Source organism: Entelurus aequoreus, linkage group LG08 (genome assembly GCF_033978785.1).
Source record: "Entelurus aequoreus isolate RoL-2023_Sb linkage group LG08, RoL_Eaeq_v1.1, whole genome shotgun sequence".
Classification (NCBI taxonomy): Eukaryota; Metazoa; Chordata; class Actinopteri; order Syngnathiformes; family Syngnathidae; genus Entelurus; species Entelurus aequoreus.
The window spans coordinates 74775004-74788734 of NC_084738.1; the positions used below are offsets into that span (position 1 = coordinate 74775004).

The following is a 13731-nucleotide window of genomic DNA, read 5'->3' on the forward strand; positions in this document are numbered from 1 at the left end:
TAAAAAAATAAATAAATATGTATATAAAGACATACTGTAATAACTTGATGTAAATAATGAAGATTAAAAACCAATTACAAACAGAAAATTAAAAAAGTATATATAAATGAACTAAAAGCAGTCTTTCTCACAATATTTTCTCGTAAAATTGTACCTTTTTTATGTAGAATTATCACTTTTTTATGCAAAATGGTGACATTTGTCATATAAAATTCTGACTTATCACAACATTGCCAATTTTTTGTTGTTGTTCTTGTAAAATAGTGACTTGTTTGAGTATTTGCCAAGTAAAATTCTGATTATTGTTAATAATATTGCCAAAATATGTAAGTTTTCTTATAAAATATGTAAGTTTTGCTGAGTAAAATGACGACTTTTTAATAAAATTGCCAAAATGTTAAGCTTTTCTCGTAAAATTGCGACTGTTATTGAGTAAAATTCCAACTTTTATCATAATATTGCACAAATGTTCAGTTTTTCTTGTAAAATTTGGACTTGCGTTGAGTAAAATGACGACTTTTATTATAATACTGCCAACATTCTAAGTTTTTCTTGTAAAACTGTGACCTTTTTTTTGGTGAAATTGTGACCTTTTTCTTGTGAATTTCCAACTCATTTTTCACAAGCTTTTTTTATATTTGCATAGTATGTATATATTATTAATGTTGTAAATACACTTCTTTATATATCTAGAAAGGTGTGTGTGTGTGTGTGTGTGTGTGTGTGTGTGTGTGTGTGTGTGTGTGTGTGTGTGTGTGTGTGTGTGTGTGTGTGTGTGTGTGTGTGTGTGCGTGCGTGCGTGCGTGTTCTTGTATTTTGCTCCCCCTCTGGTCAACATAGGGAATAACAAGTGTGTGTAAGACATTGAAATGCGCCCCCTTAAGACCAAAATGTATTAAAAGAAAAAAAAAAAGAAAAAAAATGTATATATATAGAGGGGGGGGGGTTACCCACATATGCGGTCCTCTCCAAGGTTTCTCATAGTCATTCACCGACGTCCCACTGGGGTGAGTTTTTCCTTGCCCGTATGTGGGCTCTGTACCGAGGATGTCGTTGTGGCTTGTGCAGCCCTTTGAGACACTTGTGATTTAGGGCTATATAAATAAACATTGATTGATATAGGGACATACTATAATAACTTGGAGTAAATAATGAAGATTAAAAACCAATTACACACAAAAAAAGCATTATTTTTCTCAGTGTCGACTTTTTTTTTTTTTTTTTATAAAATTGGGAGCAGTTTCTCATATTTTTTCTGTTTCTGTAAATATTGCAATATTTTCTCGTAAAATTATTACTTTTTTTGTTGTGAAATTATTACTTTTTAATGCAAAATGGTGACATTTGTCCGATAAAATTCTGCCAATTTTTTGGTTCTTTTCTTGTAAAATAGTGACATTTTTGGAGTAAAATGATGACTTTTGTCATCATTTCTTCCAAGTAAAATTCAGATTATTATTGTAATATTGCCAACATTTTTACGTCTCCTTACAAAATTGTGACTTTTGTCGAGTAAAATGACGACTTTTTAATAAAATTGCCAAAATGTTAAGCTTTTCTCGTAAAATTGCGACTGTTATTGAGTAATATTCCAACTTTTATCATAATATTGCACAAATGTTCAGTTTTTCTCATAAAATGTTTTACTTGTTTTGAGTAAAATGACGACTTTTATTATAATACTGCCAAAATTCTAAGTTTTTCTTGTGAAATTGTGACCTTTTTCTTGTGAATTTCCAACTCATTTTTCACAACAAGCTTTTTTTTATATTTGCATAGTATGTATATATTATTAATGTTGTAAATACACATCTTTATATATCTAGAAAGGCTGGTCCTAAAGAGGGAGGCATTTTTCAGAGGTCTCAAGAAGGTAACAAATACAAGAATGTGTGCGTGTGTGTGTGTGTGTGTCCATGTGTGTGTGTGTGTGTGTGTGTGTGTGTGTGTGTGTGTCCATGTGTGTGTGAGTGTTCATGTGTGTGTGTGTGTGTGTGTGTCCATGTGTGTGTGTGTGTTCATGTGTGTGTGTGTGTGTGTGTGTGTGTGTGTGTGTGTGTGTGTGTGTGTGTGTGTGTGTGTGTGTGTGTGTTCTGACTGACTTCCCTGACACTTGACATGCACCCTGAGACACACAAGGCCTTGATCCCACTGCAGCACACATGAATAAAAGATGAAAAAAGCTGTCACCTCACACACACACACACACACACACACACACACACACACAAACACACACACACACACACACACACACACACACGCACACGCACGCATGCACGCACACATGCACGCACACACACAAATGTATTTGTTACCCCTTTGAGACCACTGACCTTCTGTTCAAATGTAATAATCACTTATTCTTCTCTTCTTTGATACTTGACATTAGTTGTGGATGATACCACACATTTAGGTATCGATCTGATACCAAGTAGTTACAGGATCATACATTGGTCATATTCAAAGTCCTCATGTGTCCAGGGACGTATTTACTCACTTTATAAACATCATATAAACTATATATATATATATATATATATATATATATATATATATATATATATATATATATATATATATATATATATATATATACATATATATACATATATATAAACTATATAGAGAGAGAGAGAGAATCTAATAATGAGCTCTGCTCTTTTACTGTGAGTGTGTGTCCATGTGTGTGTGTGTGTTTATGTGTGTGTTAATATGTGTGGGTGAGTGTTCATGTGTGTTTTAATATGTGTGTGTGTTCATGTGTGTGTGAGTGTTCATGTGAGTGTTTGTTTGTGTTAATATGTGTGTGTGAGTGTTCATGTGTGTGTTAAAATGTGTGTGTGAGTGTTCATGTGAGTGTTTGTTTGTGTTAATATGTGTGTGTGTGTGTCCATGTGTGTTAAAATGTGTGTACGTGTGTTCATGTGTGTGAGTGTGTGTGTGTGTTCATGTGTGTCTGTTTTTCATGTGTGTGTGGGTGTATGTGCATGTGTGTGTGTGTGTGTGTGTGTTCATGTGTGTGTGTGTTCATGTGTGTGCGTGCGTGTTCATGTATGTGTGTGCGTGTTCATGTATGTGTGTGTTTCATGTGTGTGTTAGTGTGTATGTTCATGTGTGTGTGTTCATGTGTGTGTCTGCGTGTTCAAGTATGTGTGTGTTTCATGTGTGTGTTAGTGTGTATGTTCATGTGTGTGTGTTCATGTGTGTGTCTGCGTGTTCATGTATGTGTGTGTTTCATGTGTGTGTTAGTGTGTATGTTCATGTGTGTGTGTTCATGTGTGTGTCTGCGTGTTCATGTATGTGTGTGTTTCATGTGTGTGTTAGTGTGTATGTTCATGTGTGTGTGTTCATGTGTGTGTCTGCGTGTTCATGTATGTGTGTGTTTCATGTGTGTGTGTATGTGTGTGTTAGTGTGTGTGTGTGTGTGTATGTGCATGTGTGTGTGTGTGTTCATGTGTGTGTGTTTCATGTGTGTGTGTATGTGTGTGTTAGTGTGTGTGTGTGTGTATGTTCATGTGTGTGTGTGTGTGTTTCATGCGTTTGTGTGTGTGTGTGTTTGTGTGTGTTCATGTGTGTGTGTGTGTGCTTATGTATGTGTGTGCATGTTCATGTTCATGTGTGTGTGTTTCATGTGTGTGTGTGTGTGTATGTGTGTGTGTGTTCATGGGTGTGTGCGTGTGTGTGCATGTTCATGTGTGTGTGTTTCATGTGTGTGTGTGTGTGTATGTGTGTGTGTTCATGGGTGTGTGCGTGTGTGTGCATGTTCATGTGTGTGTGTTTCATGTGTGTGTGTGTGTATGTTCATGGGTGTGTGTGTGTTCATGTGTGTGTGTGCATGTTCATGTTAATGTGTGTGTGTATTTGTGTGTGTTCATGTGTGTGTGTGCGTGCGTGTTCATGTGTGTGTGTGTTTATGTGTGTGCGTGCGTGCTCGTGTGTGCATGTGTGTTAATGCGTGTGTGTGCATGTTCATGTTAATGTGTGTGTGTATTTGTGTGTGTTCATGTGTGTGTGTTTATGTGTGTGCGTGCGTGTTCATGTGTGTGTGTGTGTGTGTGTGTTCATGGGTGTGTGTGTGTTCATGTGTGTGTTAAAATGTGTGTGTGTGCGTGCTCGTGTGCATTAATGTGTGTGTGCGTGTTCATGTGTGTGTGTGTGTTCATGTGTGTGTGTGCGTGCTCGTGTGCATTAATGTGTGTGTGCGTGTTCATGTGTGTGTGTGTGTTCATGTGTGTGTGTGCGTGCTCGTGTGCATTCATGTGTGTGTGTGTGTTCATGGGTGTGTTAAAATGTGTGTGTGTGTGTGCTCGTGTGCATTAATGTGTGTGTGCGTGTTCATGTGTGTGTGTGCTAAAGTGTATTTGTGTGTGTTCATGTGTGTGCGTGCTCGTGTGTGCGTGTGTGTTAATATGTGTGTGTTACACTCTCCCGGAGGCTGTCACTCTCCAACACCCTAATGGCCACCTGGGGGACCTGGTACCTGGTACCTGGTACCTGGTACCTGGTACAAGTGGTGCAGCTTTACAGGTGTCACTGTCATCAATGTCTCATCATCATCATCATCATCATCATCATCATCATCCTCCTTCTGGAGAGCAACTTTCACAGCGACCAATCAGGGAGCAGGAAGTATAATATCAGAGTGCTCCAGCCGTAGAGGATCTTTGACTAGAAATGATTGCAGTAAATGTCTAAAAACAGCAGAGTGTTCCTGTCACATAGAGGATCTTTGATCAAAATCAATGTCAGTAAATTTCTAAAAACAGCAAAGTGCTCCCGTCGTAGAGGATCTTTGACTACAATCTCTTGCATTAGATTCCTAAAAACATCAGAGTGTTCCTGTCACATAGAGGATCTTTGATGCGTTTTCATCCGTGACGTTGCAATGGAGGACATCTTCCCATCCAGGAAGTGTCCACTTCCTGTCCACCAATGGACGCACCGCACCGTGTCTAGCTCCGCCCACTCGCCGGGAGGCTGCAAAAAAGTGATTCCCAACAAACCCAAGACCTTCCTGACCCGCCCAATCAGGTCTGACCAATCGATGGCCCACACCAGGTCCGCCTCTAAGGACTCCCGCTAGTCTGACTGCTTCTCTAAAGGTTCTAAAGCTGGTCCAGGTGGTCTCAGGAAGGAAGGAAGGAAGCACACCCCTGTGGAGCGCCCATACAACAGCGAGCACCCATCCACAACTGGCTGAGGGACCGCCAGTCAGGCGGGGGACGGCGAGGGGGGACTAGAGGGGAGGAGGAGGACAAAAAACTTCCCGACAAGTCTGCATGAGCCCTCCCCCAAACCACAAGACCAAGGGCAGGAAACCACATCAGTGCCCCAGCAGACCGGAATCATCCTGTCATCGCTGCAGCATAGTCAAAGATCCTCTATGTGACAGAAACACTGATGTTTTTAGGAATTCACTGAAATGTATTTTAGTCAAAGATCCTGTAAATGACAAGCGCATTGCTGTTTTTAGAATCTACTGCAAGAAATTCTAGTCAAAGATCCTCTACGACTGGAGCACTCTGCTATAATAGGTATTAACTGAAATTCATTTTAGTCAAAGATCCTCTATATGACAGGAACACTGCTGTTTTTAGAATCTACTGCAAGAAATTAATGTCAAAGATCCTTTCTATGTCAACAACATTGCTGTTTTTCGGAATATACTGCAAAAAATTCTAGTCAAAGATCCTCTATGACTGGATCACTGCTGTTAAAGGTATTACCTGAAATTCATTTAGTCAAAGATCCTCTATATGACAGGAACATTGCTGTTTTTAGAATCTACTGCAAGAAATTCTAGTCAAAGATCCTTTAAGACTGGAGCACGGTGAGGTTTTTAGAAATGTACTGAAGTTGATTTTAAATCAAAGATCCTCTATGTAACAGAAACACTGCTGTTTTTAGACTCTATTGCAGGCAATTCATGTCAAAGATCCTTTCTATGTCAAGAACAATGCTGTTTTTTAGAAATTTACCTCAAATTCTAGTCAAAGATCCTCTATGACTGGGGTCACTGCTATTATGGGTATTTACTGAAATTAATTTTAGTCAAAGATCCTCTATATGACAGGAACACTGCTGTTTTTAAAATCAACTGCAAGAAATTGTAGTCAAAAATCCTCCACAACTGGAGTGCTCCAGTCATAGAGGATCTTTGACTATAATTTCTTGCAGTTGATTTTAAAAACAGCAGTGTTCCTGTCATATAGAGGATCTTTGACTAAAACTAAATAGCAGTGATCCAGTCATAGAGGATCTTTGACTAGAATTTGAGGTAAATTGATAAAAAACAGCATTGTTCTTGACATACAAAGGATCTTTGACATTGATTGATTGAACATTTTAGGAAGTTTATATTACAGTATATATTTTATTGCATGCAACTAAAAAACCTCCAACAATATGAAGCATGAATGTAAATATTATTTTGATGAATTATTTGGTTTTAGCTCAAACAGCCTCTTAAAGTGGATCATATTAGTACTTTGTTCCACATCATTCCATCATGTAATCCCACATAGTGATATGCTAAAGGTTTTAAGTGCTAGACATGCATTCAAAAGTTTGAAATGATATTTTTCTCTAAGGTTATATTCCTCTTTTTTATTACAAATAATTAATGTACGTTTTTAGGTAGCAGGTTATAGTTTGCTTTGTGCATAACTTTGTGTAAATGCACTTTTCCACGCCTAAACACATCAAGACACTAAAATATTTACATCATTTGTGTTGTTTTGCACAATTAAAAGCAATACAATGTTTGTTAGAGCACAAAAGTTAACATTTTAAAATAACTTTATATTAAAGTATATATTCTAGTCCATGCAAAACATGAAGCATGAATGTAAATATTATTTTGATGAATTATTTTGTTTGAACAGCCTCTTAAAGTGGATCATATTAGTACTTTGTTCCACATCATTCCATCATGTAATCCCACATAGTGATATGCTAAAGGTTTTAAGTGCTGGACGTGCATTCAAAAGTTTGAAATAATATTTTTCTCTAAGGTTATATTCCTTTTTTATTACGAATAATTAATGTTCGTTTTTGGTAGCAGGTTACAGTTTGCTTTGTGCAAAATTTTGCATAAATGCACTTTTCCACGCTTAAACACATCAAAACACTCAAATATTTACATCATTTGTGTTGTTTTTCACAATTAAAGCAGTACATTTGAGCAAAAAAGTGAACATTTAAAAGTATATATAATATTCCATGCAACTAAAAAAAACTCCAACAACATAACAGCATGAATGTAAGTATTATTTTGATTAATTATTTTGTTTTTAGCTCAAATAGTACTTTGTTTGACTTAATTCCATCATGTAATCCACATAGTGATATGCTAAAGGTTTTAAGTGCTGGACGTGCATTCAAAAGTTTGAAATTATATTTTTCTCTCAGGTTATATTCCTTTTTTATTGCGAATAATTAATGTACGTTTTGGGTAGCAAGTTATAGTTTGCTTTGTGCATAATTTTGCATAAATGCACTTTTTCACGCCTAAACACTAAAATATTTACATAATTTGTGTTGTTTTGCACAATTAAAGCAATGCATTTGAGCAAAAAAAGTGAACATTTTAAATAAGTATATATTATATTCCATGCAACTAAAAAAATTCCAACATAAAGCATGAATAATAATATTTTAATTGTAACAATAAGGCCGAGTTTGCAGGCTGCAGTGTTGCACGGCGTCCGACAGAGATCAGTGCACACTGTGCAAGCAAAGTGACATATTTCACGTTTATTAAAAGTGCATAAGCCTGCATGACAGAAAAATGTATTTTAATAAATCATAATCCTCCTTTTGTACTAGATTTTAACCATATGATAAAAAATGTTGTGGATTAATATATTTAATTGTAATGACCGTGGTGCTAAAATGGTGCAAAATGAAAAAAAATGTGATTAAAAGTGCCTGCATGACAGAAAAAATATTTTAATAAATCATAATCCTCCCTTTGTACTAGATTTTAACCATAGAATAAAAAAAAAAAAGTGGATTAATATCCCTAATTGTAATGTCCGTGGTGCTAAAATGGTGCAAAATGAAAAAAAATGTTGATTAAAAGTGCCTGCATGACAGAAAAAATATTTTAATAAATCATAATCCTCCTTTTGTACTAGATTTTAACCATAGAATTAAAAAAAAGTGGATTAATATCTTTAATTGTAATGTCCGTGGTGCTAAAATGGTGCAAAATGGGAAAAAAAAGTGATTAAAGTGCGTGAAAGGTGTGCGGGGTCTCACCTGTACCACCCCAGGCCTTGTCGTAGTTGCGGTCGAAGAAGTGCGGCTCGGCCCCCACGGCCCTGATGTCCGGGTGCACCCGCAGGAACTCCAGCAGAGCCCGGGTGCCTCCCTTCTTCACCCCGATGATGATCGCCTGCGGCAGCTTCTTGCTCCGGAGCCGTTGGAGAAGCTCGACAAGCCGCCGGGCTGCGGGGCTGGCGCCCGCCCGGGCACGCCCGTCCCAGTCGGCGGTCCTCTCCGGCGGCTCGTCGTCGAGCAAGTCCGGGACGCGGCGGCGGTCCTGACGGGGGGCTCCTCGTCGTCCACGTCCTCCCACGGCTGCTGCTGCTGCTGCGGCGGCGTCTTGGCCACCATCAGCCGGGGACAGCAGGTCCGCCCGCTCGGTCCTCCTGGCCACCACCGGAGCACCGCTTTCCCGGTAGGAGTCGAGCAGCCCGCCGGGCACGCCGGAGCACGGCCCCACGCAGGAGTAGAGCATGAAGAGCCAGACGAGGACCATGATGCTGAGCAGGAGGACTTTCCTCTGGACGGGGCCGGAGCAGCGGGCGCTCAGCGGGCTATTTTCCATCAGCCTCCCCGGGTCACAGGCACGTCCCCGCGGCTCATGTCGCCTCCCTCACGCCGCTATATCCTCACCGAGTGACGCCCATGCTCACCTGCGGCCGGAAGTCCGTCAAACTTGGCGAAGCGAGTCAAAAATAAAAATATATCCGAAAGCGAAGGTTTTTTTCAAGTTTATCGTACATTTTTTTGGGGGGGCTGAAAAGTGGAAAAAGTTTGAATTGACGCGACGTGACGTGACGACGTCCGACTGGGGAATGAAGCCGCGCGCGTGCGGGCGTTTATATAAAGGAGAGGCGTTTGACGGACAGCCTTAGCAGCCAATAGGAGCTCTCACTAAACAGGCGGACGTTGGTTGATAAAAGAGCACCAATGAGAAGTGAGGAGGCGTGGCTAGAAAATCGAAACGTTATCAAGCCGGAAATCAGTTTTTTAATAGTTAACTCGTTTTTTAAATACAAAAAAAAACTTAATTGCGAAACCGCTTCTTATGGATTGTTAACATTTCTGCTTAAAACACCTTCAAATTAAACATGTTTCACTTATTTATGATATTGTTTGTTCATTTCCGTTGTTTTTGCATATTATGTTAGGAGGTGCTTTATAAAAAGGGGCGTCGAATGACTGACAGCCTCAGCAGCCAATAGGAGACGCTCTCACTAAACAGGCGGACGTTGGTTGATAAAAGAGCGCCAATGACAAGTGAGGAGGCGTGGCTACAAATCGAAACCTTGTCAAGCCGGAGTTCAGTTTTTTAATAGTTAACTCGTTTTTAAAATTAAAAAAAATAAACTTAATTGCGAAACCGCTTCTTATGGATTGTTAACATTTCTGCTTAAAACACCTTCAAATTAAACATGTTTCACTTATTTATTATATTGTTTGTTCATTTCCGTTGTTTTTGCATATTATGTTAGGAGGCACTTTATAAAAAGGGGCGTCAAATGACTGACAGCCTCAGCAGCCAATAGGAGACGCTCTCACTAAACAGGCGGACGTGTGTTGATAAAAGAGCGCCAATGAGAAGTGAGGAGGCGTGGCCACAAGTCGAAGGATCGCCAAGCCGAAGTTGAGTTTTTTTTAACAGTTAACTCGTTTTTTTAAGTAAAAAAAGAAACAAAAAAATACATAACAAATACGAATATATAATTAAAATAGCATCTTATATTGCCAACGTTTGAACTAAACAGATGTAAGGAACTTAAAATAAACGGAAGTTTATTTCGGATAAAAATCACAGCATTGATTAAAAAAGAAAATCAACAAAGTTAGCAACATTTGTCACAGTTTGAATGAAACATTAAAAACATTTAAAGTTAATTTTATTGGGAAGTTCTTTATAAAACAAGTTTAATGACACGTCAAGGCATTCATTTAAACATTACATTTCTTAATTTATATAATAAAATAAAAATAATTTAGCTGAAGTTTTATTGTTATTTTTATAATAATTATCTTAATTGCTGTTTGGCTTTTACAAGTAAACTGCTTCTTATGGATTGTTAACATTTCTGTTCAAAACACTTACAAATTAAACGTATTTATTATATTGTTTGTTCATTTCTGTTTTTGCATATTAGTTGTGTTTGTTCCTGCATTTGTTTAAGAAAAATAAAATAAAAAATGTTTTAAACCTAGAATGTAAGAAATTTGAACTACTTGACTTATGTTCGTATTAAAAACATATTTATTTTGTTCATTTTTTAAAAATGTATTGAGACAAAATGTATGTATAAAAAAAAAATAATAATAATAATAGATTTTATTTGTAAAAAAGCACTTTACATTGAGTAAACAACCTCAAAGTGCTACAGTGTATTAGAAAAATAAATAAATAAAAAGATAATAAAAAATAAAAAAAAATAAAAAACTACAACAGCCAAATAGCTAAAACTAGTATGCATATATCTAAAAAAAAAAAAGGCTTTTTTAAAAGGAAGGGTTTTTAAGCCTTTTTTAAAAAGCATCCACAGTCTGTGGTGCCCTCAGGTGGTCAGGGAGAGCGTTCCACAGACTGGGAGCGGCGGAGCAGAAAGCCCGGTCTCCCATTGCCCATTGTTCCTAGCTTTGTCCTCGGAGGTCGGAGGAGGTTAGCCTGTCCGGAGCGGAGGTGTCGTGTGGAGATTAGCGCAAGTCAACAAATGACATAATTAATTAAATGAGTTATTATACATTTACTCCAACATTCATGTCTACTTTTCTCACTGGCACTCATCAAGGGCGGACGCTCCCCTTTCCTCTTCCAATCCAACGCCCTTGACGCAAATCCCATAGGGGTGATGGACGGATGGGCAGCGCCCGAGAGCTGCAGCCAACCACCATGGCCCCGCACTCTCTCCCCTCTGTTGATAGATATCTGGAGATGTACGTTGTAATATGCATATGTGCTTTGCTATGGAGTTTTTGTCCCACTCCAGACTAGGCCCCCTAGGGAGCCCAGTCTAGATTGTATTTTTTTTACTCATCCTTCCCCAGCGGTTACCTTTTTCCCATCTTTTATGGGGCGCCTTGTGGCGACCCATCAGCGTTCCTCTTCTGTAACCGGAAAATGGAAATGCTAAATGTCAAGCACGCGCTGGACGGGGGCTACTTTTTGTCATGTTTTAACAATGTCAGGCAAAAGTCACTTCCTGTTTGCCAAGAAACCAGGAAGTGAGCGCACTGGCCTTAAGTATCCCACGTTGTCAACGTTCCCGTGTTATTGTTATTGGTGCCCGCTAGCACTGGGGTGCCAAACTGGTTCTCATTGAGGGCCACATGGCAGTTATGGTTACCCTCTGAGGGCCGCCTGTAACAATGACAATATATATATATATATATATATATATATATATATATATATATATATATATATATATATATATATATATATATATATATATATATATATATATATATATATATATATATATAATACATTAACAATATATTTTTATATAAGATTTATTTATCATTTATTTATTTATATAAGATTTATTTATCATTTATTTATCATTTATAAGATGCAAAAAAATATTAAAATTTTACTTTAAAAACTGGCAGCTCAGTCACTAGAATTTGACAGTTTTTTTTTACAGCATATAAAAAATTGAATAAATCAAATGGAATGGAGAAACAACACCACTGTTTTTAGCGGTAAAATTCAAGCAACAGAGATGCCAGTTTTTTTGTATGTTTTTTACCGTAAAATCTTGTTTGAATGTTTTTTGTGTTTGTTTTTTAATGTTTTTGTGTCTTACTGCATATGGAAAAAAAAACAGTACCAAAGTTGATTTTACGGTAAAAAAAACTCATACGGTGGAATTTAAGCGTAAAATTTATTGTCAATTTTACCGTCTACAATTTGATTGATCATTTGTTTTGAAATCGTAAGTCAAGCAGATATTTAAGTACAGTAACTGGCAGCTCAGTCACCAGAATTGTACAGTAAAATCAGTTTTTTTTTACAGCATATAAAAAATGGACTAAATAGAATGGAATGGAGAAACAACACCACTGTTTTTAGTGCTAAAATTCAAGCAACAGAGATGCCAGTTTTGTTTTTTACTGTAAAATCTTGTTTTGATGTTTTAGTGTCTTACTGTATATGGAAAAAAACAGTACCAAAGTTGATTTTACAGTAAAAAAAACTCATTCGGCAGAATTTAACCGTAAAATGTATTGTCAATTTTACAGTCTACAATTTGATTGATCATTTGTTTTGAAATCATAAGTCAAGCAGATATTTAAGTACAGTAACTGGCAGCTCAGTCACCAGAATGTTACAGAAAAATCAGTGTTTTTTTACAGCATATAAAAAAATGGACTAAATAGAATGCAATGGAGAAACAACACAACTGTTTTTAGCGCTAAAATTCCAGCAAAAAAGATGCCAGTTTTTGTGTTTTTTCTTACTGTAAAATCTTGGGTTTTTTTGTTTGTTTTTTAATGTTTTACTGTCTTACTGTATATGGAAAAAAAAAAAAGAAAAAAAAAAAAAAAGAGTACCAAAGTTGATTTTACGGTAAAAAAACTCATACGGCGGAATTTAACCGTAAAATCTATTGTCAATTTTACAGTCTACAATTTGATTGATAATTATTTTTGAACTCATAAGTCAAGTAGATATTTAAGTACAGTATTTATCTTTATTTTAACTAAAAAAATATTTTTGGAATACAAAATATAATATTTCCATATTATTTCCAGGCTTTCGCGGGCCACATAAAATCATGTATTAAAAAAATGGACTAAATAGAATGGAATGGAGAAACAACACCACTGTTTTTAGCGCTAAAATTCAAGCAACAGAGATGCCAGTTTTGTTTTTGTTTTTTTACTGTGAAATCTTGTTTTGATGTTTTAGTGTCTTAATGTATATGGAAAAAAACAGTACCAAAGTTGATTTTACAGTAAAAAAAACTCATTCGGCAGAATTTAACCGTAAAATGTATTGTCAATTTTATAGTCTACAATTTGATTGATCATTTGTTTTGAAATCATAAGTCAAGCAGATATTTAAGTACAGTAACTGGCAGCTCAGTCACCAACATTTTACAGTAAAATAAGTGTTTTTTTTACAGCATATAAAAAAATGGACTAAATAGAATGGAATGGAGAAACAACACCACTGTTTTTAGCGCTAAAATTCAAGCAACAGCTGCTAGTTTTTGTGTTTTTTTTTACGGTAAAATTTTGTTTTTTGTTTGTTTGTTTTTTAATGTTTTACTGTCTTACTGTATATGGAAAAAAACAGTACCAAAGTTGATTTTACAGTAAAAAAAACTCATTCGGCACAATTTAACCGTAAAATGTATTGTCAATTTTATAGTCTACAATTTGATTGATCATTTGTTTTGAAATCTAGCAACAGAGATGCCAGTTTTGTTTTTTTACTGTAAAATCTTGTTTTGATGTTTTAGT

At 36.7% G+C, this 13731-nt stretch overlaps 1 protein-coding gene across 1 annotated transcript in view; it reads right to left on the reverse strand.

The window, feature by feature from the left end:
• The window catches only part of LOC133656303 (heparan sulfate glucosamine 3-O-sulfotransferase 3B1-like), a 37809-nt gene extending 28739 nt beyond the window's left edge, over positions 1-9070 (reverse strand). Inside the window, 4 exon segments of the mRNA XM_062057320.1 lie at positions 8266-8284; positions 8287-8418; positions 8421-8589; positions 8627-9070. Coding sequence (XP_061913304.1) covers positions 8266-8284; positions 8287-8418; positions 8421-8589; positions 8627-8836 — 530 coding nt within the window. The 5' untranslated portion in view covers positions 8837-9070.
• Positions 9071-13731: the final 4661 nt, after the last annotated feature.